The sequence below is a fragment of the Lathamus discolor genome, chromosome W (assembly GCF_037157495.1).
Source record: "Lathamus discolor isolate bLatDis1 chromosome W, bLatDis1.hap1, whole genome shotgun sequence".
NCBI classification, from domain to species: Eukaryota; Metazoa; Chordata; class Aves; order Psittaciformes; family Psittacidae; genus Lathamus; species Lathamus discolor.
In genome coordinates this window covers 33,008,293-33,035,599 of record NC_088908.1, presented here as the reverse complement: position 1 = coordinate 33,035,599, position 27,307 = coordinate 33,008,293, and the positions used below count along the sequence as shown (strand labels likewise).

The window sequence follows — 27,307 nt, the reverse complement described above, 5'->3', positions numbered from 1 at the left end:
TCTTGACCTACTAACCACACCCTTTCTAATGCACCCTAAGATGCCATTTGCCTTCTTGGCCGCAAGAGCACACTGCTGGCTCATGGTCATCCTCCTATCCACCAGGACCCCCACGTTCCTTTCCCCTTCGCTACTTTCCAGCAGGTCAACCCCCAACCTGTACTGGTACATGGGGTTGTTCTTCCCCAGATGCAAGACTCTACACTTGCCCTTGTTAAATTTCATCAAGTTTCTCCCCGCCCAACTCTCCAGCCTGTCCAGGTCTCGCTGAATGGCAGCACAGCCTTCTGGTGTGTCAGCCACTCCTCCCAGTTTTGTGTCATCAGCAAACTTGCTGAGGGTGCACTCAGTTCCCTCATCCAGGTCATTGATGAAAATATTAAACAGCACCGGTCCCAGCACCGACCCCTGAGGGACTCCACTAGTCACAGACCTCCAGCTAGATTCTGCGCCATTGACCACAACTCTCTGCCTTCTTCCTTTCAACCAGTTCTCGATCCACCTCACTACTTGATCGTCAAGCCCACACTTCCTTAGCTTATCTATGAGGATGCTGTGGGAGACAGTATCAAATGCCTTACTGAAATCAAGAAAAACTACATCTACCGCTCTACCATCATCCCTCCACCTAGTCACTTCCTCATAGAAGGCTATAAGGTTGGTCATACATGACTTCCCCCTCATAAAGTGGTATCCTGTCTCTGCTTCCTCCCAGCCTCCCCTGGTCCCTGGCAGAGCATGAGACTCACAAAGTCCTTAGCCAGAATAAACATTACTTAGCAACAATTAAAAACAATCGGTGTTATCAGCTCTCTTCCCAGGCTGGAAGTCAAAACACAGCGCTGCACCAGCTACTAAGAAGGAGAAAAACTGCTACTGGTGAATCCAGGACACTTAGCTATTCACTGTGTATTTGGCATATTCTTGTTACGGGGATTGGAACATTCAAATAAATGTACAATGGGGCTGAGAAAGGAACCCAAGGGTCTTGCTTCAGAGTCCCCTGCTAGACCATACAGGGTGTTGTTTCTTGTGTCCTCATTATTGCACAAGTGGCTGTATGTGAATAAAATAGATTTAATAATCATGATAAGAAAGTGTTAGAAAAATTATAGCCTGATTATCACATTAGATATGCACACTTGTAGCTACTTCTCCAATCAGGAAGATCAATACAAGCTCATGTTCATTGCAGTGCCAGAAGGAAGAAGATGGGAAAAAAATAGAGGAGATGGAGGGAAACAACATTACCTGCTTCAGATGTTGCTGATGATGAAGGTATGTGAGAAAATACTGGAGTAGGCATTGCAACACTGTCAACAGCTGCTGGTATTCTTCTGGTCGCCATGTTACAGGCAGAACTTTCCATTTTGCCATGAAGTGAAGTCTGGTCCCCTTTTAAGTGGGAACCTGCAGTTCCTTGGAAGGAAACAAAATTTGGATGAATATTGATAAAGTAAAGTAACATGTCTGGGGAATATCTGGAAAAGAGTAGTCAGCTGCTGTCCTTGCACAGCCTCAATATGCAATTCCCTGTCTAAAGCACATTACACCCATATTGTTTAGAAATTCCCTTCCTAATTAAAATTTACCTTACAACTCATCAGAGATGGGAGTTAAAAAAAAAAAACACAAAAAAACACCACCCTGTCATATCTATTTCTACCTAGGGATTACAATGCAGAATAAATAAGTAGGAGAAACATACCAAAGAGGTCAAATATTTCAGAAAAAAAATTAAAGTTATGCACTCAGGCCTGGTAGATTCCTCCCTTAACAATGTTTCTCAAACTCTCCTATGGAATTTCCTGCTTTTTGCTGCTTATCTGCCTTTAGAAACATTTCTTGTTACCCTTCTGCTCTTGTTAGATTAAAATACAGATAGATTTTGGCTTCCTAAGCCTGTCCCTGCATGTTTAGATATTGTTTATATAGCTGTCTAGGTCACCTGTTCCTGATTCCACCTCTTTTTCTTACTTCCTTTTTATGTCTGACATTACTCAGGAGCTCCTTGGTAATTCATGCAAGTCTCCTACCACCTTTGATTTGATTTGCCACTCAGATTTTGTTTGGTATGTCTCCACAATTTCCCTGATCCAAGCCCCAGGCCAGCAGCAAACCTCCCTGGACATCAGGTCAGGTCAGCAGGTCATTTAGGTTGAAAAAGACCTTTAAGATCGTGTCCAACCATAAACCTAACACTGCCAAGTCCATCACTAAACCATGTCCCCAAACAGCACGTCTGCACATCTTTTAAATATTTAAATACCTCCAGGAATGTTGACTCAACCACTTCCCTGGGCATCCTGTTCCAATGATTGAAAACCTTTGCTGTGAAGAATTTTTTCCTAATACCCATTCTAAACCTCCCCTGGCACAACTTTAGGCCATTTCCTCTTGTCCTATCACTTGTTACTTGGGAGAAGAGACTGACCCCCACCTCGCTACAACCTCCTTTCAGGTAGTTATAGAGAGTGACAAGGTCTCCCCTGAGCCTCCTTTTCTCCAGGCTAAACAATCCCAGTTCTCTCAACCATTCCTCATAAGACTTATGTTTCAGGCCCTTCACCAGCTTCGTTGCCCTTCACTGGACACACTCCAGCACCTCAATATCTTTCTCAGAGTGAGTGACCCAAAACTGCACACAGTAGTTGAGGTGTGGCCTCACCAGTGCTGAGTACAGGGGGACAGTCACTTCCCTAGTCCTGCTAGCCACACTGTTTCTGATCCAAGCCAGGATACTGTTGGCCTTCTTGGCTACCTGGGCACACTGCTCACTCATATTCATCCTCTGTCGAACAACACCCCCAGGTCCTTTTTACCCAAGCAGCTTTCCAGTCACTCTTCCCCAAGCCTGTAGCATTCATTGGGGTTGTTGTGACTCAAGTGCAGGACATGGCCCTTAGCCTTGTTGAATCTCATACAGTTGTCTTTGGTCCATCAATCCAGCCTGTCCAGATTCCTCTGCAGAGCCTTGCTACCCTCAAACAGATCAACACTCACACCCAACTTGGTGTTATCTGCAAACTTACAGAGGGTGCACTCAGTCCCCTCATCCAGATAGTTGATACAGATATTAAATAGAACTGGCCCTAATACTGAGCCCTGGGGAACACCACTTGTGACTGAGCGCCAACTGGATTTAGCACCATTCACCACCTCTCCTTGGGCTTGGCCATCCAGCCATTTTTTTTACCCAACAAATGGCACACCTGTTCAAGCCATGAGCAGCCAGTTTCTCCAGGAGGATGCTGTGGTAAATGGTGTCAGAGGCTTTACTAAAAAGTCTAGGTAGACAACATCCACAGCCTTTCCCTCATCCACTAAGTGGGTCACCTTGTCATAGGAGATCAGGTTGGTCAAGCAGGACCTGCCTTTCATAAGCCTATGCTGACTGGGCCTGATCACCTGACTGTCCTGTACACGTCACATGATGTCACTCAAGATGATCTGGTCTATAACCCTCTCCAACACTGAGGTCTGGGATAGAAGTCCTGATGAACCTGTGACCTGATATCGGCCTGTGGATTTAATGGAGTAGAATGGGTCTGAGTGCAGAAATAGAAGAGAGACAAAATTACATGTCATGGCTTGGTGGAGATATGCAAATGAGTCTCTACCTCTCAGACCATACATCCTTCCAGAGCCTCAAATCCAATATTAAGTTTCTCAAATTGTATCTATTCAACATCAGTCTCTTTCTGCTCAGCTTCTCTATTGCAAATGAGAACAATATTATACCCCTCATGTCAAGAGCAGTGCCTCGAAAATAAAATTATCAACACTCATGAAACATTCATCTATTTATATGAAGGCTTAGAAATTTGGAATAAATGAGACATGATGTCACACACTGAATAGCGAAAGGAAAATCCATCTACCAAACAGCTGCTCATTAGGTGAGCACTATACACTGAATAAAGCAGTGTCCCATAGAATAACTGGGATATTTGACTATGTAATTATGCCTATAGAATCACAGCACTATGGAATTGTGCATATGCAAAACTGAGGTTTTATCACTCCATAGTGCTTGAGTTTGAGCCTTAACATTATTTGGTCACGAATGTAGTTTGTGCACAAGAAATGGGCATATGTGGGTGTATGTATCAATACACATACACATATATGCATGTGTATATGGTACATAATGCTAACAACCTCATAAATTCAATATCTGGTTCTAATTAAACTGAAGGGCCTATATAAAGAGCCACATGAAAACATGCAGCTGTAACCTGCTGACCTCTATTGATAAAAAAAAGTCTCTGTGAAACTGTGCTTCAACATATCAAGGGACAGTCATTAATTTTTTCAAAGGTAATCCCTCACAAACCACTTATCCTCTCAAATCTCTACATGCACACAGTGTTTGCATTAGAGACCTTGATTTATGGATTCACACTGCTTGGATAAGAGGCCAACTTCCTGTTGCTACGGTTACTTGGATCTTGGTTCAAGGTTAAACTACTCCCAAATCAAAATCAGTGGCAGGCACACAGTCTAACAGCCAGGTTATTGACTACCCTAGGATGCTTAAAGATCAAAGATGAAAGTGCTGCTTACTGACTTTAGGGAGAGTAAATATTTTCAATATTTTTATTCTGTTCCTTCTGAAGAAGTAGTGGCTACTCAATTACTACCTATCTGGGTTTATCAAGGTCATACAACTCATTGAGGAAAATCTTTCCCCTACAGAAGAGATACAATTGTAATTAATTACTTCAAAGTCTACATGGCAAATTGCAGCTAATTGCCCGTGAATCATGGGTTCAGCCATCTGTCTTTTAGGCACTTTGTTTCTTCAGCCTATATCACTCACCTCACTGAAATTCTCATCTAAATTGAGGAACCGTAATAATTTCTGGATCTGAAGCAGCCAAGGAAGAATCATCAGGTTTATTTCACAGATATCAAAATGCAAACAGAGACACAAAGGAACCACTGGAAACCCACAGAGGTGCAGCAATTTGCTCACAGGTCTGTGATTCACGCTGCAGTAATAGGTCTGTCCCTTAAGGAGATGGACCTTCTGGTGTGGTATCATCAACTTTTGTTGGACTTTTTCTTCTCATTTAGGATCCTTTGTTCAGAAGGCCTTACATAAGAAAGCCCCCCAGTTCAACCCATCTTTGAATCAGGAGAAAATAAATCATCTTCAACACCATCATAGGGGGGTCAGAATTTAAAATTCATACACACACAACCATGATTCCAGTGTATTTTATCTGTTGCTTCTGCCCCAGAGAGAGACCAAGATGATGTATAGAGGTGGCCTGATTCAGACCTCATTTATCACCTGATTATCTTCATGCATTTCCTCTAAATTAGAGCCTACTTCATCCCATGAAAGACCCATACCTTAACTTTCCATAGTCCATCTGATAGCACAGACAACACTTCATGCACATGCAAGTGAGCAACAGGCAGCAAAGTAAACAGAAAATCAATCATTATTTGATTAATGAGAAAGGGCAAAGGGAAAGGACAGCTTCAAAAGCAAAGGCAAACATGAAGATTACTAAGAACCTAAAACAGTGATGGCATGATTATAGATAAATAATAATAATAATCAAAAAAAGGTGAATCAGGAGAAGCCCTATTCTAGTTCAGGGCAGATTGGCAGAAATCCTGTGTGAGGGAACACAATACTGATGTGAAACTGGCCTTTTTCTTAAATATTTATGGCATTCCTCATTCACTGTCTAAGCAACTTATGAGCTCTGACTGATAATTAATACATAAATTTTAAAGGTCTAATTATTGGTTTTGTTATTAAGTACTTAGGTTGCAAGTAATTTGGTCTTGCTCCATTTGCATTTCTTCCCCTGTGTCATGGTTTTAGAGGATTTGGCAATTCAGCCACGCAGCCGGCTCTCTCAATCCCCTCCCCCTTTCCTCCCCCTAGCTCCCGGAGGAATGAGGAGGGGAATCAAAAGAATATAACTCCCACAGGTTGAGATAAGAACAGTCCAGTAACTAAGGTATAACACAAACCGCTACTGCTACCACCAATAATAATAATGATAAGGGAAATAATGAGGGGAGAGAATGCAACCTCTCACCACCAGCAGACCAATACCCCGCCTGAGCCCGGCAGTGATCTAGCTCTTCTGGGTAACTACCCCCACTTTATATACTGGGCATGACGTGCTGTGGTATGGAATACCTCTTTGGCTAGTTTGGGTCAGGTGTCCTGCCTCTGCTTCCTCCCAGCTTCCAATCCTCCCTGGCAGAGCATGAGATTCCGAAAGGGCTTGGTCAGATTAAACATTACTGAGCAACAACTAAAAACACCGGTGTTGTCAGCACTGTTCCCAGGCTGATAGCCAAAACCATAGCACTGCATCAGCTACAAAGAAGGAGAAAAATGACTGCTACTGCTGAACCCAGGACAGTATCCCCCCCTTATTCCATATCATTCATATCATGCTTAGATCCCACATTTTCAATATACCATCACTCTTATCTCATATATATATATACATATATATACATAGAGAGAGAGAGAGAGATCATTCCTTAGTACACGGACCAATCCCTATAAAGCTGCTGAGTCCATCCGGTCCATGATGTCAGGCTCCATCTCTTGTAACAGTCTTTCAGAGCAAGAGAGGCTGTGGGCAGTGTTCACATTAGTGAATAACCTGGGCAATAGTGTCCATTGCTAAGTCCACACCTTGATCATGAGTCCATCAGTATGTTGCATCTCTGCCCTGATGGCCTGAAGTGTCATGGGCCCACCGGGATCAAAATAATTCACCCTCCCCTTCAGCGGTTTCTGCAACTTGTCGCTGGGGACTCCATACAGCTGCCTTCCATCTCCAATGCTTCCAACGCGCTGGAGCGGCCCAGTGGACTAGGTACTTGCCCATACTGTCCCACACACCCTGCCACTCATGACTGTCCAGCCTTGAGGAAAATCTCTTGGTGGTCCTCCTAAATCGTCGTCTTATCCCAGACGAGACATAAATCTGACTCTGCTTAACTTTAGAGATCAGATGAAAAGGTCGTGGATAAAACACTGCCTGTATGTGTGCCAACATGGTGATCACAATCAGCCGGCAGGTCTCAAGGGTACCCAAAGGCCATTCAAAACCTTCAGAACTCTCAAACGATGCTGCTCTACTTGTCACTGGGGCTGGTGCAGCTGGCGTACTTGGAGTTGGAATAGCTGCGCTGTCTGTTCTGACCGAACCTTGAGTAGCTACTGTACATGTCACTGGGGCTGGTGTAGCTGCTGTGCTTGGGGCTGGTGTAGCTGCTGTGCTTGGGGCTAGTGTAGCTGCTGTGCTTGGAGCTGGAGTAGCTGCACTGTCTGTTGTGGTCAGAGTTTGGGTAGCTGCTGTACTTGTTGCAGGGGTGTATGGGAATATCTCCATCATAGGCTGACCACCCGAGGAGGGGAAAAAAATATGTGTAATTCTGAAACACTTCAATTATATACTCCCCAAAGTATAGAGGTGGTGACCACACTGGGAACACAAGCCAGACCAGTTTCATGATCAATGAGTCTATTGTATTACAAGTCATTACCATAAAGTACAATAAAACAAGAATCTTAGTCCAAGAACCCCAGCCAATAAACAGTAACACAGCAAATACTGGCTGTAATTAAGATACGGCATGCTGAAACTGTGAGATAAAGAGCAACAACTTTGAGAGCCAACAGATCAGCATTGTGACAAGTGACTATTAATCCAAAACAATGAATGCTTATCACAAATACGATTAGACACACTCCGGTCAGATCTGTCATTATCTCAACCCTTCGAGTCCCATCTTGGGTGCCAAAATGAACTGTCGAGGTTTAAGCCCAGTCAGCAACTCAGCCATGCAGCCCACTCCCCTCCCTTTCCTCCCCTGCTGCGGGAGGGATAGTGAGGAGAATAGAAAGAATGTAACTCCCACAGGTTGAGAGAAGAACAGTCCAGTAACTAAGGAATAACACAAAGCCACTTCTACTACCACCAATAATAATAATGATAAGGGAAATAAAGAGGGGAGAGAATACAGCAGCTCATCACCCACCAACCGATACCCAGCCTGACCCTGGCAGTGATCTAGCCCTTCTGGGTAACTGCCCGCAGTTTACATACTGGGCATGATGTGCTGTGGTATGGAATACCTCTTTGGTTACTTTGGGTCAGGTGGCCTGTCTCTGCTTCCTCCCGGTTTCCCCTCCTCCCTGGCAGAGCATGAGATTCCGAAAGGGCTTGGTCAGACTAAACATTACTTAGCAGCAACTAAAAATCAGTGTTATCAGCTCTGTTCCCAGGCTGAAAGTCAAAATCACAGGACTGCACCAGCTACTAAGAAGGAGAAAAATGACTGCTACTGCTGAACCCAGGACACCGCTGTTTCCCTTATCATTATTATTACTGGTGGTAGCAGCAGTGGGTTTGTGTTATACCTTAGTTACTGGACTGTTGTTATCTCAGCCCATGGGAGTTACATTCTTTCGATTCTCCTCCCCATCCCTCTGGGAGCGGGGGGAGGAAGGGGGAGGAGTGAGTGAGCAGCTGTGTGGTTCTGGGTTGCCGGCTGGACTTAAGCCACGTCAGCTCTTTTTGGCACCCAATGTGGGGCACAAAGGTTTGAGATAACAACAGATGTGACCGGAGTGTGTCTAATCATATTTTGTGATAAGCATTTATTGTTTTGGATTAATAGTCACTCATCACAATGCTGATTTATTGGCTCTCAAAGTTGTTGCTTTTGATCTCACAGTTTCAGCATGTCATACCTTACTTACACTTATTTGCTGTGTTAGTGTTTATCAGCTGGGGGGCTTGGGCTAAGGTTCTTGTTTCATTGTACTTTATGGTAATGATTTGTAATAGAATAGACTCACTGATCATGAAACTGATCTTGGTTTCCGTTACCAGTGTGGCCAACACCTCTATACTTTGGGAGATATATAATAAAAGTGCTTAGCAATTACACATCTTTTTTCCCATCTTCGGGTGGTCAACCTGTGAAGGAGACATTCCCTTACCTTCCCAGTCTCCCCACTAGACCATTTACAGCATTATTTGAGAGTTCTGAAGGTTTTGAATGGCCTTTGGTTACCCTTGAGACCTGCCTGATGATTGTGATGGGGATCACCATTTTGGCACTCATACAGAGTTTGTTTTACTCACAACCATTTCTTCTGATCTCAAAAGTTAAGCAGAGTCGGGTTTGGGTCCTGTCTAGGCTTAGACTACGATATAGGAGGACCAAGAGATTTTCCCCAAGGCTGGACAGTCATGAGTGGCAGGGTGTGTGGGATAGTACGGGCAAGTATCTAGGCCAGTGGGCCCCTCCAATGCTTTGGAACTTCACCACTGAACAAGTGCAAAATTCAGAAAAAATAGTAAAATGCTTAAATGAAGTGTGTTGGCTTTCTGGTCATAGCAGAGAGGGACAAATCATGGCAACGTCCTGGGGCTTGGCCTATGTTTATAGTGCCCTGTTCAACACTATCCAGCACCTTCAAAGGAAAAAAATTGTCTCTGGAATTGATGGCAAAGCAACAGACCACACAGCTATTCCAACTCCAAACACAGCAGCTACACCAACTCCAGTGACAAGTACAGCAGCTACTCAAACTGACTACAGTAGAAAAACCAGCTACTCCACCTCCAAGCACAGCAATTACAACAAACGCAGCAACAAGTACAGCAGCTACTCAAATCCCGACAACAGATATTGCAGCCACTCCAAACGAACCACGAACTAGAAGGTAGGGAAGCTAAGCAGCTGGGATCACTTGCTAGGGAAGGGGAAATTGACAAAGCAATTGCATGAGCGAAACAGTCCCTCAGCCTGTGGAGGCAGCTCTTGACAGCTGTGAAAGAAAGGTTTCCATACAAGGATGATGTTATAAGTCATTCAGCCAAGTGAGCTACGCTAGTGAAAGGGATCCAGTCTCTGTGGGAATCAGCAATTGTAGAGACGATCTATCACAAGCCGGATGACGGGGATGTACCCATATATCCAGATGAATTTGAATGTACACGACCCATGTGGCGGAAATTTACATGGAATGCGCTGTCATCATATGTCCATTCATTGGCAACAGTAACCTGGAATGACATAGTACCACTAACAGTGGATGAAATGATTCACAAACTCCGAGAGTTCGAAGACAATCTCACCCCTTCCATCATTTCAGCTGTGCAAAAACTGTCCCAGGTGTTCAAACAACTGAGAGAAAATCTATCGAATCTATCCAGATCCCCACGTGTATCAACACATGTCTCATATGTTAACAAAAGGCATCCTACAGCTCGAGAGAGAAGATATAGAAAGTATACAAAACTGGCCACCCTACGATTTTACCTGTGGGATCACAGAGAAGACATGAGGAAGTGGGATGAAAAACCTACCTCAGTTCTGGAGGAGCAGGTGCGTGAACTGAAGAGGAGAACAAAGGTCAAGAATGATCATCCCATGGAAGCTGCAGCTTCAGTCTCTGATGAGAAGGTTCCCAGATGGAGTGGAAGAAACGATTTTACTTCAGCTACTGTGATAAAGACGACTAATCCCTGACAACAAGACATAAGTGTCCAATGTTGTGATGACTATTAGAGAGGCCCTGCCTCCAGCCAGGTGGAGGTAGGGGACAATCGGATTTACTGGACTGTGTGGATCAGATGGCCTGGCACATCAGTCCCACAGAAGTATAAGGCTCTAGTAGATACCAGTGCACAGTGTACCCTAATGCCATCAAGCTGTGAAGGGGTGGAACCCATTTGTATTTGTGAAGTGACAGGAGGATCCCAAGAGTTGACTGTACTGGAGGCTGAAATCAGCCTGACTGGGAGGAAGTGCCAAAAGCACCCCATTGTGACTGGTACAGAGGCTCCCTGCATCCCTGGCATAGACTACATCAGGAGAGGGTACTTCAAAGACCCAAAAGGGTACCGATGGGCTTTTGGTGTTGCTGCTTTGGAGACTGAGGAAATTGAGCAGCTGTCCACCTTGCCTGGTCGCTCAGAAGATCCTTCTGTTGTGGGGTTGGTGAAGGTCGAAGAATAACAACTGCCAATCGTGACCACAACAGTGCACCGGTGGCAATATCACACCAACCGAGACTCCCTGATTCCCATCTATAAGCTGATCCGTAGACTGGAGACCCAAGGAGTGATCAACAGGACTCGCTCACCCTTTAATAGCCCCATATGGTCAGTGCTAAAGTCTATTGGAGAGTGGAGACTAACAGTAGACTATCGTGGCCTGAATGAAGTCACACCGCCATTGAGTGCTGCCATACCGGACATGCTAGAACTTCATTATGAACTGGAGTTAAAGGCAGCCAATACATATTTCTCAATTCCTTTGGCAGCAGAGCGCAGACCACAATTTGCTTTTACATGGAGGGGTGCCAAGTACATTTGGAACTGACTGCGCCAGGTGTATAAACACAGCCCTACCATCTGCCATGGACTGATCCAGACTGCACTGGAACAGGGGCAAGCTCCAGAACAACTGCAATATAATGATGACATTATTGTGTGGGGTGGTACAGCGGAAGAAGTCTTTGAGAAATGGAGGAAAATAATCCAAATCCTGCTGAAAGCCGGTTTTGCCATAAAACAGAGTAAAGACAAGGGACCTGAACACGAGATTCAATTTTTGGAAATGAAATGGCAAGATGGACGCTGCCAGATCCCCACAGATGTGATAAGCAAGATAACAGCAATGTCTCCACCAACTAATAAGAAAGAAACACAAGCTTTCTTGGGTGCTGTGGGGTTATGGAGAATGCACATCCCAAATTACAGTCTCTATCATGTGACTTGGAAGAAGAGTTATTTTAAATGGGGCACTGAGCAACAGCAAGCCTTTGAGCAAATTAAACAAGAGATAGCTCATGCAGTGGCCCTTGGACCAGTGCGGACCAGGACAGATGTAAAAAATGTACTCTACACTGCAGCCAGGGAGAATGATCCTGCCTGGAGACTCTGGCAGAAAGCTCCAGGGGAGAGTCAAGGTTGACCCATTTGGCTTTTGGAGTCGGGAATACAGAGGATCTGAGGCCAGCTATACCCCAACTGAAAAAGAGATACTGGCAACCTATGAAGGGGTTCGAGCTGCTTCAGAAGTGATTGGCACTGAAGCACAGCTTCTCCTGGCACCCTGGTTGCCTGTGCTGGGCTGGATGTTCAAAAGCAGGGTCTCCTCTACACATCATGCAACTGATGCTACATGGAGTAAGTGGGCTGCACTAATTACACAACGAGCTTGAATAGGAAATCCCAGTCGTCCAGAAATTCCAGAAGTCATCATGGATTGGCCAGAGGGCAAAGATTTCTGAATGTCACCAGAGGAGGAGGTGATGCGTGCTGAAGAGGCCCCACCATATAATAAACTGTCAGAAAGTGAAAAACAATATGCCTGGTTTACTGATGGGTCCTGCCATATTGTGGGAAAGCATTGGAGATGGAAGGCAGCTGTATGGAGTCCCCGACAACAGGTTGCAGAAACTGCTGAAGGAGAGGTTGAATCAAGTCAGTTTGCGGAGGTGAAAGCCAACTTGATCATTGATACTATTACCCGGATTGTTCCTGAGTGCAAAACATGTGACACAGTTAAGCAAGCCAAATGGTTAAAGCTTCTCTGGTATGGAGGACAACAGCTAAAATATAAATATGATGAGGCCTGGCAGATTGACTCTATCACAGTCCCACCAACCCGCCAAGGCAAGCGCCATGTGCTTTCCATGGTGGAAGCAACCACCTGATGGCTGGAAACATATGCTGTGCCCCACGCCACTGCCCGGAACACTATCCGGGGCCTTGAGAAACAGATTATGTGACAACACGGCACCCCAGAAGAGAGAATTGAGTCAGATAATGGGACTCATTTCTGGAACAACCTTAGAGACACTTGGGCCAAAGAGCATGGCATTGAGTGGGTATATCACTTCCCCTACCATGTACCAGCCTTTGGGAAAATCGAACGGTACAATGGGCTGTTAAAAACTACACTGAGAGCAATGGGTGGTCGGACTTTCAAACATTGGGATAGACATTTACCAAAATCCACCTGGTTGGTCAACACCAGAGGATCTGCCAACAGGGGTGGCCCAGCCCAGTCAGAACTTTTACATACTCTTGAAGGGGATAAAGCTCCTGTGGTGCACATAAAGAATTTGCTGGGGAAGAGTCTGGTTTATTCCTGCTTCGGGTAAGGGCAAACCCACTTGTGGGATTGCTTTTGCTCTGGGACCCAGATATACTTGGTGGGTAATGCGGGAAGATGGGGAAGTTCAATGTGTACCTCAAGGAGATTTGATTTTAGGGGAAAACAGCCAATGAACTCAATTGTATGCTGTTGCCTGCTATGTAGCACTTTTACAGCCCAGCAACTAGATGTCTTGAGGTCATCAGCGACTGGCTCTGACTTCCCTCCGACCATCATCCCAACAAAGAATGAACTTTGATGAAACCAGACGAGTTCTGCGGTATCATGAGCAGGCAATAATCCAACACTGCACACCATCTCTCCTGCTCTGAAAGACTGTTACAAGAGATGAAGCCCGACATCATGGACTGGATGAACTCAGCAGCTTTATAGGGATTGGTCCGTGCACTCAGGAATGATCTAGATGATCTTGAGGTCCTTTCCAACCCTAACTATTCTATGATTCTATGATTCTATCTCTCTCTCTTTCTGTGTGTGTGTATGTATATATATATGAGACAAGAGTGATGGTATATTGAAAAATGTGAGATCTGAGCGTGAATGGTGTGGAATAAGGGGTGGATACTGTCCTGGGTTCAGCAGTAGCAGTCATTTTTCTCCTTCAGTGGAGAACATGCAGTGCTGTGTTTTGACTTTTGGCCTGGGAACAGTGCTGATAATACCAATGTTTTTAGTTGTTGCCCAGTAATGTTTACTCTGACCAAGGACTTTGTGAGTCGCATGCTCTGCCAGGGATGAGGGGAAGCCAGAAGGAAGCAGAGACAGGACACCTGATCCAAACTAGCCAAATAGGTATTCCATACCACAGCACGTCATGCCCAGTATATAAACTGCGGGCAGTTACCCGGAAGGGTTAGATCACTGCTCGGGTAGGGCTGGGTATTGGTCGGCAGGTGGTGAGCAGTTGCATTCTCTTCCCTTGTTATTTCCCTTCATTATTATTATTGGTGGTAGCAGCAGTGGGTTTATGTGAAAACTGAAGATAGGCTTGTACCAAAGCTGTTCAGAAAACCAATTTGGAAATTTAGCTCAAGCATAGACATGCAGCATTCATGTGGATAGCGTAACTCCATATGAACATTTAGGCTTTTCCCAGTATGCTCTTTATTCTGGTTCTTGTCAATCTGCTGTTCACACATGTCTATAATAAGCAATTTCCCTCCTCCAACTTCTTTCCAAACTATTCTTTGTCTCCTATTTCCATCTATTCCATTCCACTTTCCACTCTTCACCTCTTTAACTTCTTCTGCATCAGTCAGATCCCTTCTTGTGTCTATACTCCATGGAGGCAGTCTCTGACCTTATTACATGTGGTCTCTCTGCCATCCTTCTTACACTTTTATAGGAAGTAGTCTCCAGCAAGAACGTTAACGAAAACCACTCTCGATAAAGTATTTTCTTCAGAATTTTTATTTGAAAAATAAATGTAGAACTGAAGATTTCACTCTAAATTTCATATCAGAGTGATGGCATATCACTGAGGGGTTTAATAGGATACAATGAAAAGGATGAGCTTCAGGAAAAATCCTGATTTCTAGATCTATCTGGTTTTCTCCATTCACAGTAACACTGAGCTGTTAAAATAAAACCAAATGTTATACTGTATTTGATAATTTTCAAACATTTTAGTATTTTTCAGAATGCCATTAAAATAGGGCAACAATTAAAGTCCTATATACCATAATGCTAGCTAACTGTTAAACTTTGTTGCTGTGGTTAACACTTATGATCTTACCTATGCATCTGTTTAATCAGATTTCAGTTTTCATATTGCAGTCAATTACTATGGTTTTCAGACTGAAAAGTAAAAATATACCCCATATGTATTGATCTGAAATACAGAAAAGGAGAGAGAAGAATAATATATGCACTCCCAGTGTATATTATTTTTCATCTCTGGTGCTGATAAAGCAAGCACTCAGTGATAAATCATCATTCAAGTGGGATGAATGGACTCAGATACTAAAATAAAGCCAGCACAAGACCTTCTAAAAATTAAAACTCTGTTAGTCTCCTAAATTGCAGGGTATGTGGGGATTTCTATTAAGTGCTGAGATTTTACTTCAAATGCATGTCATTCTCAGAGTATTTCTCATTGTATGAACTGGGGCATAGCTTATTACAGATAAAGAAGAAAAATGAAATGACTAGGCTGCCCAGTAGGGAGAATGCTAACTTAGAAGTCAGCACTCTTGAATGCTCTTATGAGCTCTGTGACTTTCAGCCCATCCTTATCCCACCTGTCTCCAAGTACATACCACCATGCCTTCGCTTGCAGCTGCAGTGAGTAGAAAGGTGTGGACCCCTCTGGGGAATAGTTCAGGTGTTACTGGACTAAGTTAAGTGGTGGAGCTTCCCAACTGGTTCTCTTGTTTTCCTTTTGTGTAACAGGATGTGTATCTGGGTTTGAGCAACATCCCTGGTACAGTACTGACTACTTTAAGTGTGTAATACAAATATAACATTTTGGTTAGAAAGGAAAAAAATCATCTGAATTTGTGCATCATGCAGATATTGTCTTTTGCTGAATGCATACAAAGGAAAAAATGAAGCCTTACCATTTCTGGGGGAACATTGTACTGTTTTTTTCTCAGCAGAGGTCTCTTAGTCAAACTTGTTCAGCAAGATTTTTTGCTAATTATCTTGCTAACTTCTCTTAGATTTCATCACTTTTTATACACTGGATGTGCCTGAAAAATTACTCCATCATTACACCAGCCTAGCCCTTGTGCCTCATTCGTCATCCCTCCGCCAAGCAACTTGATTCTTCTGCTTATGTTTCATGCCAGCACTCTCCTACCAAAGCTGTCTGTCCCATTTAATCTGTGATAAATATGAACCACTCCCAACTCCTTTTGCCTATGGGCTATCAGCTCTATCTGCCACATTTTAAAATGATCATCCCTGTTGTTAAGAAAAACAACTCAAAACACCACCCTTGACTTTTCTCATTACTTATGGACTGAAATTTCCCCATCTGTCTTTTCTCAGCTGTGTTCTTGAGAAAGAAATCCTATTTATCTTCTGTTTCCTTCCTCCCCAGTGAGCATATCCTCATCCACTATGACAGCTCATCACAGTAGGACTACTCATCTTTATGTAGTTCCTTGCTCCGAGCTGCAAGTGTTTCTTAGCTAATGGCTTTTTGTGCCTTTAAAAAAAAAGAGCCCTTTAGCTTGCTCTTCCATCCTCCCTCAAACACTTTTTTCATTTAACTTCATTCAAAGATTTTAATTTCTCTCCTTCCCCCTCTGTGAGAGAATTTAGTTCTTTGCCACTGTGTTATAAATGATTCATTCACTAAGATATTTAATGGCAAATATAATTTCTCCAACACCATCAGTTTGTGTCTCTTGATCTTATCAGTCTCCAACAACTGTAAACTGTAACTTTCTCAACTAAAAGTTTCAGACTCTGTGCAGGAAAAGACTTTGACTGAACCCATTAGCAAGCCCCTTTAGCTTAAATCCATATTCACAAGGCCTGGGATCCTGGAGCCTTTGACTCTGAATTAGTCTTTTAAATCCTGGAGTTTTTCTCTTAACTTTATAGATTGATGTCACATGCATATAACTAATATATTATACTACTTTGATCCAGCTTCTACTGGAAATCCTCATTTCACATGCTTGCCATTTCCATGCATAACAAAATTTGGTGGTTTCTTCCATGACATTTTCAAATCCAAGTACCACTCTGAAGGGCTAGGGGACTGGAAAGGGCACACAGGGGGTGGCTGGAGGAGACTGGGCAGGCCCTTGGTGTTACTGTCCCATACTGCCCTGGAATATGAACTGCTTCCACCAGGCCCATTAAATTTTCACCTTTGAGTATATGACAGACTGAGCTTCCAGAAACACATCATCTTCCATGTCTGAGGCTGAGGCTGCATGCCCTTTATTCCTCAGTCTCCTAACTCAAGCCCCCTCTGTTTTCATGATGGCAATATGCAGAAGAGGAGGGAAGGGAATGAGATGGAAGATCCATGATTCTTCCTGTACCAGTACAGGAAAAAGCAATCCCAAAGCAAAACCAAAAGTCAAAGCTCAAGACTCCATCTCCAAGGAAGTCTAATTAACTGCAAATATGGGCTTGAAACAGGCAGGAGATTGGCCTTTTGAAACATCAAATTACAGCTGATCATCCTCTTAGCTGTAGGGGTAATGGGGATTTGAGACTCATCCTGATGATGAGCAAAATAGTGCTTCCTTAGCCTTTCCTCCTTGGGTTTAGGTTTTTCATCAATAATGCTAACAGCTATGTTGTTTTCAAACATTGCATGTCATTGTATGCTGCCTTTGCCTCACTCTTTAATAGTCAGACTCAGGGTACTCAGACCCCTGAGCTGGATGACCAAGATGGGGAGCTGATGGAAGTCCCCATAATCCAGTAAGAAATGGTTTGTGACCTCCTGCTCCACTTAGACATACACAAGTCTATAGGGGCAGATGGGTTCCACCCAAGAGTGTTGAAGTAGCTGGCAGAGGATCTCGCCAAGCCACCCTCCATTTATCAGCAGTCTAGTCCTGGTCTAGTGGGCAGGTCCCAGAGGATTGGAGGTTGGCCAATGTGATGCCTCACTACAAAAAGGAAAGGAAGAAGGATCCCGGAAACTACAGGCCTGATGACCTGACCACAGTGCTGGGGAAGGTCATGGAGCAGATCATCCTGAGTCACGCAGCATGTGCAGGAAAACTGGGGAATCAGGCCCAGTCATCATGGAGTCATGAATGACAGGTCCTGTTTGACCTACCTGATCTTCTATGACAAGGTGACCCACCTGGTTGATGAGGGAAAGGCTGTGGACATTGCCTGTTTGGACTTTAGTAAAGCATTTGGCACTGTCTGTCTCCCACAGCATTCTCCTGGAAAAATTGGATGCTCATGGCTGGACAAGTGTATTCTTCGCTAGGTTAAAAACTGGCTAGATGGCAGAACCTAAAGAGTGGTGGTAAATGGTGTCACATCTAGTTGGTGACTGGTCATTAGTGGTGTCCTTCAGGACTCTGTATTAGGGCCAGTGTTGTTTAATATCTTTATTGAAGATCTGCATGAGGGGATCAAGTGCACCCTAAATAAATTTGCAGATGATACCAAGTTGGATGGGAGTGTTGATCTGCTGGAAAATAGGAAGGCTTTGCAGACAGATCTAGACAGGCTGGATGAATGAGCTGTGACCAGTGGTATGAGGTTCAACAAGGCGAAGTACCAGGTCCTGCACTTGGGCCACAGCAACACCATGCAACACTACAGGCTGGAAAGATACCCGGTGGAAAAGGACCTGAGGTTCCTGATTAACGGTCAACTGAGCATGGGCTAGCAGCATGCCCAGGTAGCCAAGAAGGCCAATAGCATCCTGGCTTGCATCAGAAATAGTGTGGCCAGCAGGACTAGGGAAGTAATAATCCCCCTACAGGTCCAGAGAAGCGAAACAAAGCTGAAGGGCCTAGAGCACGTCTTAGGAGGAATGGCTAAGGGAACTGGGGTTGTTTAGTCTGGAGAAGAGAAGGCTCAGAGGGGACCTTATCACTCTCTACAACTCCCTTAAAGGAAGATGGAACAAGGAGGTGGCTGGTCTCTTCTCCCAAGTAACAAGTGATAGGATAAGAGGAAATGGCCTAAAGTTACACCAGGGATGGTTTAGAATGGATATTAGGAGAAATATCTTAACCGTAGTCAGGCATTGGAACAGGCTTCCCAGGGAAGTGGTGGAATCACTATCTCTGGAAGTGTTCAAAAACTGTAGATGTCCTTAGTGACATGGTTTAGTGGTGGACTTGGCAGTCCTGGGGTAAAGGTTGGACTTGATGATTTTAAAAGTCTTTTCCAACTTAGCTGATTCTATGATTCTATGATAATGGCAAGATGCATTATTAGTTTCAGTAGGGCTGACTTTGTGCAATCTAATAGCGCAAGAAACATTAAAAGAACTAAACTATTTCCACATCTCATTTACATAATGGATGGGATGTGAAACGAGTCCTATGGAGAGAAGTGCTCTGGAGGCACTAAAGTTTATCACAGTATTTAAGAATTCTTTTAGATCATTGCATTAAATTTCCACTAACAAGATAGCAAATTAATTGTTTGTATTACTGTACTAACCCAAAGAGGATAAAGTGTATGATTTCATCAGAGGAAGGGAGCTGTTTAAGACCGCTTGGTGGTTATAGGAGGAGGCAGAAGTCATTAGTATGTCTCTCAGCATTTGCGTTCTGTGATGCCAGCCCTCCTCCTGCCCCTTTAAGAAATCTGGCTATTCTCTAATCTGATGTTGTAGTTGAGCTTTATTAGTGAAGTGAGGGAGAATAAGTAAATCAACTTTATCAGACAAGCCCCAGGACATCTGGAAATTGATCATTCTGCTGTAGTGACAGGACAAGGGGTAATGGGTTAAAACTTAAACAGGGGAAGTTTAGATTGGATATAAGGAGAAAATTCTTTCCTGTTAGGGTGGTGAGACACTGGAATCGGTTGCCCAGGGAGGTTGTGAGTGCTCCATCCCTGGCAGTGTTCAAGGCCAGGTTGGATGAAGCCTTGTGTTGGATGGTTTAGTGAGAGGTGTCCCTGTCCATGGTAGGGGGGTTGGAACTAGATGATCTTGAGGTCCTTTCCAACCCTAACCATTCTATGATTCTATGATTATATGAAATAGGCACTTTGTTTATTAGCTGGAAGTTCATCACTATTGCTTCTCTTTATCCAATTTCTGAGATTTCAAAGCTGTCATCATAGTATTAGCTCTTCTGGCTGTGCTACTGCAGATAAAGATCAGAAGATGTATCTAATGATGGCTTTCTCAGTCTCCCTCTTTCCTTCTCTAAAGCTACATCGATTAAGAAAAAAAGAAGTAAGAAAAGATCTGGAATGAAATAAAGCAGTCTCTATGTCTTAAATTTTTGCCTTTTGTCAATGAGAGTAATTTTTTATTAGCATTATACAGGAACTTGGTTTTATAAAGTGGGACACATCCTTGTCATGGTTTAAGTCCAGTCAGTAACTCAGAACCACGTAGTCACTCTCTCACTCCCCCCCTTCCTCCCCCCCCCCCCCCCCCCCCCCCCCACTTCTGGAGGGATGGAGAGGAGAATAGAAAGAATGTAACTCCCAGGGGTCGATAAAATAACAGTCCAGTAACTAAGGTATAACACAAAGCCACTACTGCTACAACCAATAATAACGATAAGGGTAATAATGAGGGAAGAGAATACAACTGCTCACCACCCGCCGACCAATACCCAGCCCGACCCGAGCAGTGATCTAGCCCTTCCGGGTAACTGCCCGCAGTTTATATACTGGGCATGACGTGCTGTGGGATGGAATACCTCTTTGGCTAGTTTGGGTCAGGTGTCCTGTCTCTGCTTCCTCCCGACTTCCCGTCCTCCCTGGCAGAGCATGAGACTCCAAAAGTCCTTGGTCAGAGTAAACATTACTGAGCAACAACTAAAAACATCGGTGTTATCAGTGCTGTTCCCAGGCTGAAAGTCAAAAACAGAGCACTGCACCAGCTACTAAGAAGGAGAAAAATTACTGCTACTGCTGAACCCAGGACACACATGTATCACTTAAATCCAGCTCAACTTTTCAAAAAAGACTCTAAAGACAGCCTAAGTTATGGTTAGGTCTTAAGCTGGCTTTCTCCACAGGAATTTCTCTCCTCCCCACAAACATAAGTGTCATTTCATCTAGAGATATGAATCCTCTGAGATGAGGAAAAATACCTCCACAAAATGTGAAACCAGAACAAATAGGCTGCAGCACATTTTTCTGAGTCAGTTATAAAACACTCCATCAGAACATAAATATCCCACATCGACAAAATAGTCTCTGCAAATCTCAGTGGGTCTGACCTGTAATTGCCCTCTTCCTTGTATAGTTATGAATACAAATGCAAGGTGAATGCTGGCTGCCTTCTGATCTTGTGACATTTTACACCAATGTTGCTGATGTCAACAACTGCATGAGGGAACAGAAAATCAAACTCAAGATAACCCCCTGCAAATAATAGAAGAGCAGACTAAAGGCATATTTCCAAGGAGTTTAGGCATTTCACATCTGAAGCTTACATGGCTAAGTCAATCCCTTCTGCACTCCCACATTTACTTAGAGAAAAGACTTGTACTTTACATTGTGCTATAATTCATTGTTTGAACAGACACTGCTCTATCTCAACAGGAGAGCTGTTCTCAGTTCCTGCCATGTCACTCTGTGAGTATTAAATCAGTGTGGAGAAATACCTCCCCAACAAAACTATTCAGAAATCTTTGAGATCAAAGCCTGTAACTTTTGTCTCTGGTATGCAATGGGAGAAAAATGGGAGAAAATCTCATTCTGTTCAAACAGTCCTTTCTCTTTTTAAGAAAACAAACGGATAAATAGCAAATGTCATATTTCTACCTGTCATTAATGCTATGCTATGTTTGAGGCTTTAAAAGCAAAGAAGTCAAACCATTCAAAATTATGGGTCCTGTAGCAAATGTAACATGGTCACAAGGGTACCTACATAATGTATGGTATTGCTACAGATGGTATTAACTTTTATGCCTTTGTCTATATATGCAATGTGGCTATATATGCAACCGTGGAGCTCCAGCAGTGGGCCTGTATTTCTACCAGAACAGTCCTGTTCTCACGTGTTGTGGCAATTTTGGTCCATTGTCTCCTGGGATCTATCCCAAACCTTCCTGCTGAGTTGACATGGGCCATATTTACTACATCATAACTCATTTTCTGGTTTTGTTTTCCTTTTAAATGCACACAGCTTATGAATTGAACAAATCTGTTGGTGGACTTCATATAACCACACTTGAGTTATATGCCTTCAGATTTTGGTGTGAAAGCCCTTTGCCACCTGCTCTGAGAACTAAAACAAGGTGTTTACAGCTGCTTGAAATACATGTTTTGTTCAAGCTTGCAAAACTAGTGACTTGCACAGCAGAGATCTGATGACACCTTGTTACAAAACATTACTATAAAAGATTGAAACCTTAGAGATGCCAGTTGCACAGAAAAAAAATCCACGATGGTCCAGCTATAGATTAATACAGTGATCTTCATGAACTGTTAATTAAAATTCAGTGTTGACAAGACCAAGCCTCGCTACTATTTTTCAGGGAAACAAAGAATAACAAATAAACCCAAATTATAATAGGTCAGTGCAGCAAATCCAAGAATAATATGTCAAGAATCCAAGAATATAATAATACAAGAATAACATGGCAGCAGCTCTACCATATTCCTCTTCTTGAATAATAAAGACTTTTGCTAATTTTAACCAGATCTGAAAACAACCTGCAGTAGCATGTGACTCAGATCCCCAAGGGAATGGGAGTTAGGGGGAGATAGGTACGTGTGTGTTATATCTGTGTGTATAAATTAACAGTGCCCAGAGCTTTTGAGATCCTGGACCACTTCAATCACATAGGCCAGATTCATTACAAACCCTGGCTACATTCCATCAGTTAAAATTGAAGCAGCACATTTATTTCATTTTGCTCAAATAAATCTGAAAATGTGTGAATCATTTTCCATGGAGAGATGGGGAGAAGAAAACAGTCTTGGGCTCACACTTAGGAGCTGTGTAGAACATGCATGGTGACCTCATAGCAGCCTTCCAATATCTGAAGGGGACCTGGCCTGGCCTACAAGAATGCTGGAGAGGGACCTCTCATCCTGCCACTACAGTCCCTAACGAAGAGTCCCTCCCCAGCATCCTTATAGGCCCCCTTCAGATACTGGAAGGCTGCAATGAGGTCTCCACGCAGCCTTTTCTCCAGGCTGAACAGTCCCAACTTTCTCAGCTTGTTGTCATATGGGAGGTGCTCCAGGCCCCTTACCATCACTCATAGCCCTCCTCTGGACTTGATCCAACATCTCCATGTCCTTTTTATGTTGAGGACACCAGAACTGTGCACAGTACTCCAAGTGAGGTCTCACGACAACAGAGTAGAGGGGCAGGATCACCTCCTTTGACCTGCTGGTCACGCTCCTTTTGATGCAGCCCAGGATACGGTTGGCTTTCTGGGCTGTGGGAGCACACTGCCAGTTCATGTTGTGTTTCTCATCATCCAACACCACCAAGGCCTTCTCCACTGGGCTGAGAAGCCTTCCTTTTTTATGCTCTTTAGCATCATACAGTAAGATTTGTCTGTGGAAAGAGCTCTCCACAGCTATGATGAGCACCCTTCCAGACACTGCATACCTGATGACCTATATTCTCTATTGTCTGTGTATGAGAATAATAGCTTTAATTATAATGTCACAGAAACCTCTCCTCCAGCTGTGACAGGAGATGTGCTCTTGCAACTGGGGAGGTGCTGGAGAAAGAGGGAGGAGTGGGCTAGCTCTGGCATTGGCCTATTCAGAGCAACAGTCTTTTATGGTTTGTGCTGAAAACAGTTTAGCAATATTGCTGTGTAGCCCACATTACCACTGCTGTTTGTCTTCCTCTTCAGGCACTTGGTGCTGTTATTCCCTTGTCCTGGCTCCAACATGCATTTCTCACTGGTCTCTTTTCAGTCTCTGTACCTCTCTTCACCAACACAAGCTCCACTGGCTTTAAGAAATTCCCCTTATTGGCCATGATAAAGGAACTGGTGGTAGCTCAGCTCCATTTTTTATCTGACCTTGAAACAATGCGCTACCTTCTCTCCAGAAATTTGCCCCTTGCTACTTGCCTACTAAGTGGCTAATTTATGCAGGAGCCATAGTAATAATTTAAAATTTAAAAAAGCTACTGCTCCCAAATATATGTTACCTTCCTCTGATATTGACAGGGACAGATGAAAGGGTTTGAATATAAATATTATGCAACAAAGTTTTTAATTAAAGACATCAGACATACATGTAAGCTAAAAGGAAAGGGAATTTAGAGAGACAACACATGCACAGAATCCTGACATATTTCATGGGACTGAGGGCCAGAGCCCATAATTTACCCAGTACAGCATGGCAAATGGGTCTGCCACCTGACCTGGAGTTATGGATTAAGCCCAGCTGGTAACTGAGAACCACACAGCGGCTTGCTTACTCCTCCCTTCTTCCTCCCCCTGTGCTCCCAGAGGGATGGGGAAGAGAATCAAAAGTATGTAACTTCCATAGGTTGAGATAAGAACAGTCCAGTAACTAAGATATAATACAAAACTACTACTACCACCACCAATAATAATAATGATAAGGGAAATAACAAGGGGAGAGAATACAATTGCTCACCACCCACCAACCAATACCCAGCCCAACCTGAGTGGTGATCTGGGCCTTTTAGGTAACTCCCCCCAGTTTATATACTGGGTATGATGTGCTGTGGTGTGGAATACCCGTTTAGCTAGTTTGGGTCAGGTGTCCTGTCTCTGCTTCCTCCTGGCTTCCCCTCTTCCCTGGCAGAGCATGAGACAGAAAGTCCTTGATTGGACTTTACTTAGCAACAAATAAAAACATCGGTGTGTTATCAGCACTGTTACCACACTGAAGTCAAAAACACAGCACTGCACCAGCTACTAAGAAGGAATAAAATGACTGCTACTGCTGAACCCAGGACACCTGGTCAAGAAAGATTTGCCAAAGGCTATGCATACACTTTGAGGGGGCCATGTTGGCACTGTGCCAATTGCACCTGTTCAATAGAAGCCCTAAGTTGTGAGGGGTAAGGACAGCTACTTTCACCTTGCCTCTGACAAAGTGAGAGGCTTTTCTTTGGAAAATTGAGTGGGGAAAAAAGCATGAATACATGTGGAGGATTGGCTCGTCGAAAAAGGTCAAAAGGTCACGTTCCCATCAATGAGCTGAAACAAGACATCTGTGTAGAACATGGTGCAAACCTCTCATGCCAGATAATGAGGAAATGAAGGACACTGGCAAACAGCAACATACTATGACCAATCACAGCCAAGGCCACTAAATGATAAGTGTATGAGAAGGAGGATGGTGGGGGGTGCACGGTGTAGCTGCAAAAATGTAGAAGCTATAAACCAATGATCTTGTAACATGTAAAAGCTATAAGCCAATAATCTCTCTGTAACCAAACTATAAACATGCAAGCAAGGTATATAAGTATCGATCTGCTTAGCAATAAACGAGACTTGTTGGTCATCATCTGATGAGCTCGTCTCCCGGCGATTCCCACAAATACATCCCTGAAGACTTTGGTAAGCTTTTCTTGTCAGTCTTTTTTTTCACACTTCTGTCTTCAAATGTTTGTGTGTTTTTGAGAAAGATCAAGTAAATCTGCATGAACTACACGGGACAGGCAGGTGGGAAACATAGCCCTTTGCCCTTGTGCACCAGGGAAAAAAATAGGTTTTAAGGACCAAATTATGTACTTTTGTGTCCTTTTTTTATCCATTAGGGATTCACTGAAGGTGGAGTGAGAAAAAACATTCACTGCCCTGCAAAGGGAGGCCAAAGAGAGAGGGCAAATGGGGTCTCCCTCCAAGCAAGAAGGTTTTGAGCTTCTGGAGTTGTGGAGCACTGCAGTTTCCTCCTGCCATACATATAATTCGATTGAGCTGACAATAACATGACACAGCCTGTATCACATCAAAAATGGACTGCCGTGACTGCTGCAAACAATGCAATAGATGTGGATGTGAGAACAGACAGGTGGATAAATGGGCAGGGAGACAGAGCAACAAATAATATACTTTAATTGTAAACTAGAAATGTCATATATGACCACAGATAATCAGGAGAGGAGGGAGACAGATAACACTAAACTTTTATGACCCTCTTCATTCAAATATAGGGGAAATGCTAACAATTACAAAGAATCACATTAATAGCTAAATAAAAGAATGGGAAGTCTCCAGTTGCTCTGGAACTTTTGCTGCAGCTCTGGAGTTTCTCAACTCCTGAAGCAAATTTCTCTTTCCCTGTGCCTTAGTTTCCCTCTTGCAGTGAGGTGCTCCAAGGACAATGCTCTACGGATGCTTGGCTCCTCCTGTAAGACCTTCCAGAAAAAGCCTTGAGGAAGTGTCAGGAAAGCTGTGTCAAAACAGTGATGCTAATCCCGTCACTCAGATGCTGAGAGGGAGTTGGTGCTCCTGGACCAGCTGCTCCCTCTGTGTTACCTGGTTGGGTGCAGAGAAAAGCATTTCTGAAGGGCAATACCCCTATCTCAGTTACAAGGAGAAAACAGGGAGCAAAAAAGTCCATCTGGACTCCAGCCCATCCCCCAGCACCTTTGCCCATTTCAAAGCCTCTGGCACCCACATCAGCAGCACCCATTCCCTCACAAATGCAGAGGAAGCCCACTGCCAGAATTATAGCTGCTGTGGTTTAAACAAAGTCAGCCATAAATCATGCAGTCGCTCTCTCACTCCCCACCTTCTTGCCCTCCCCCTACTCCTGGAGGGATGAAGAGGAGAATCTAAAAGAATGCAACTCCCACGGGTTGAGATAAGAACAGTTTAGTAACTAAGGTATAACACAAATCACTATTGCTACCATCAATAATAATACTGATAAGGGAAATAACAAGGGAAGAGAATACAACACCTCACCACCAGCCGACCGATAACTTGCCCCACCCCACCCAACCGAGCACCGACCAATACCTCGTCCAGCCCCGCAGTTACTAGCCTTTCTGGGTAACTCTCAGTTACATCGTGGGCATGACGTACTGTGGTATGGAATATTTCTTTGGCTAGTTTGGCTCAGGTGTCCTGTCTCTACTTCCTCCCGGCTTTCCCTCCTCCCTGGCAGAGCATGAGGTTCAGAAAGTCCTTGGTCAGACTAAAACATTTGTGTTATCAGCTCTGTTCCCAGGCCGAAAGTCAAAACACAGTGCTGCACCAGCTACTAAGAAGGAGAAAAATGACTGCAGCTGCTGAACCCAGGACAATAGCATTTACCCAGAAAAATGGGAAATGTGAGTTTAACCCATTCTCAGTCCCAGGGGGACCGAAGCCTTCCACCTCTCAGGACAGTGCTCAAAGCATGCAATGAGTTTTCTCTGCCAGAACTCAGAGGCAGCCAGAGGGAAACCAGCTCACCTCTAAAAGCTGTAGTTCCATGGTGGGCTGCTCTCAGAGCATCCTGCCGATACAACTCATTTATCACCCAGGCAGGACAAACCTGACTTAAAAGCACCTCTTGCTGCCTCCTTACCAGAGAGCAC

General features: G+C 43.9%; 1 protein-coding gene across 16 annotated transcripts in view; it reads right to left on the bottom strand.

Annotated features, from left to right (window-relative positions):
* The window catches only part of LOC136004410 (SET-binding protein-like), a 347,514-nt gene that overhangs the window by 45,411 nt on the left and 274,796 nt on the right, over positions 1-27,307 (bottom strand). For all 16 annotated transcript variants that reach the window (XM_065660874.1, XM_065660870.1, XM_065660879.1 and 13 more), the window contains one exon: positions 1,252-1,419. In XM_065660874.1, the coding sequence (XP_065516946.1) occupies positions 1,252-1,419 (168 nt within the window). The remainder of the gene's footprint in view (positions 1-1,251; positions 1,420-27,307) is intronic.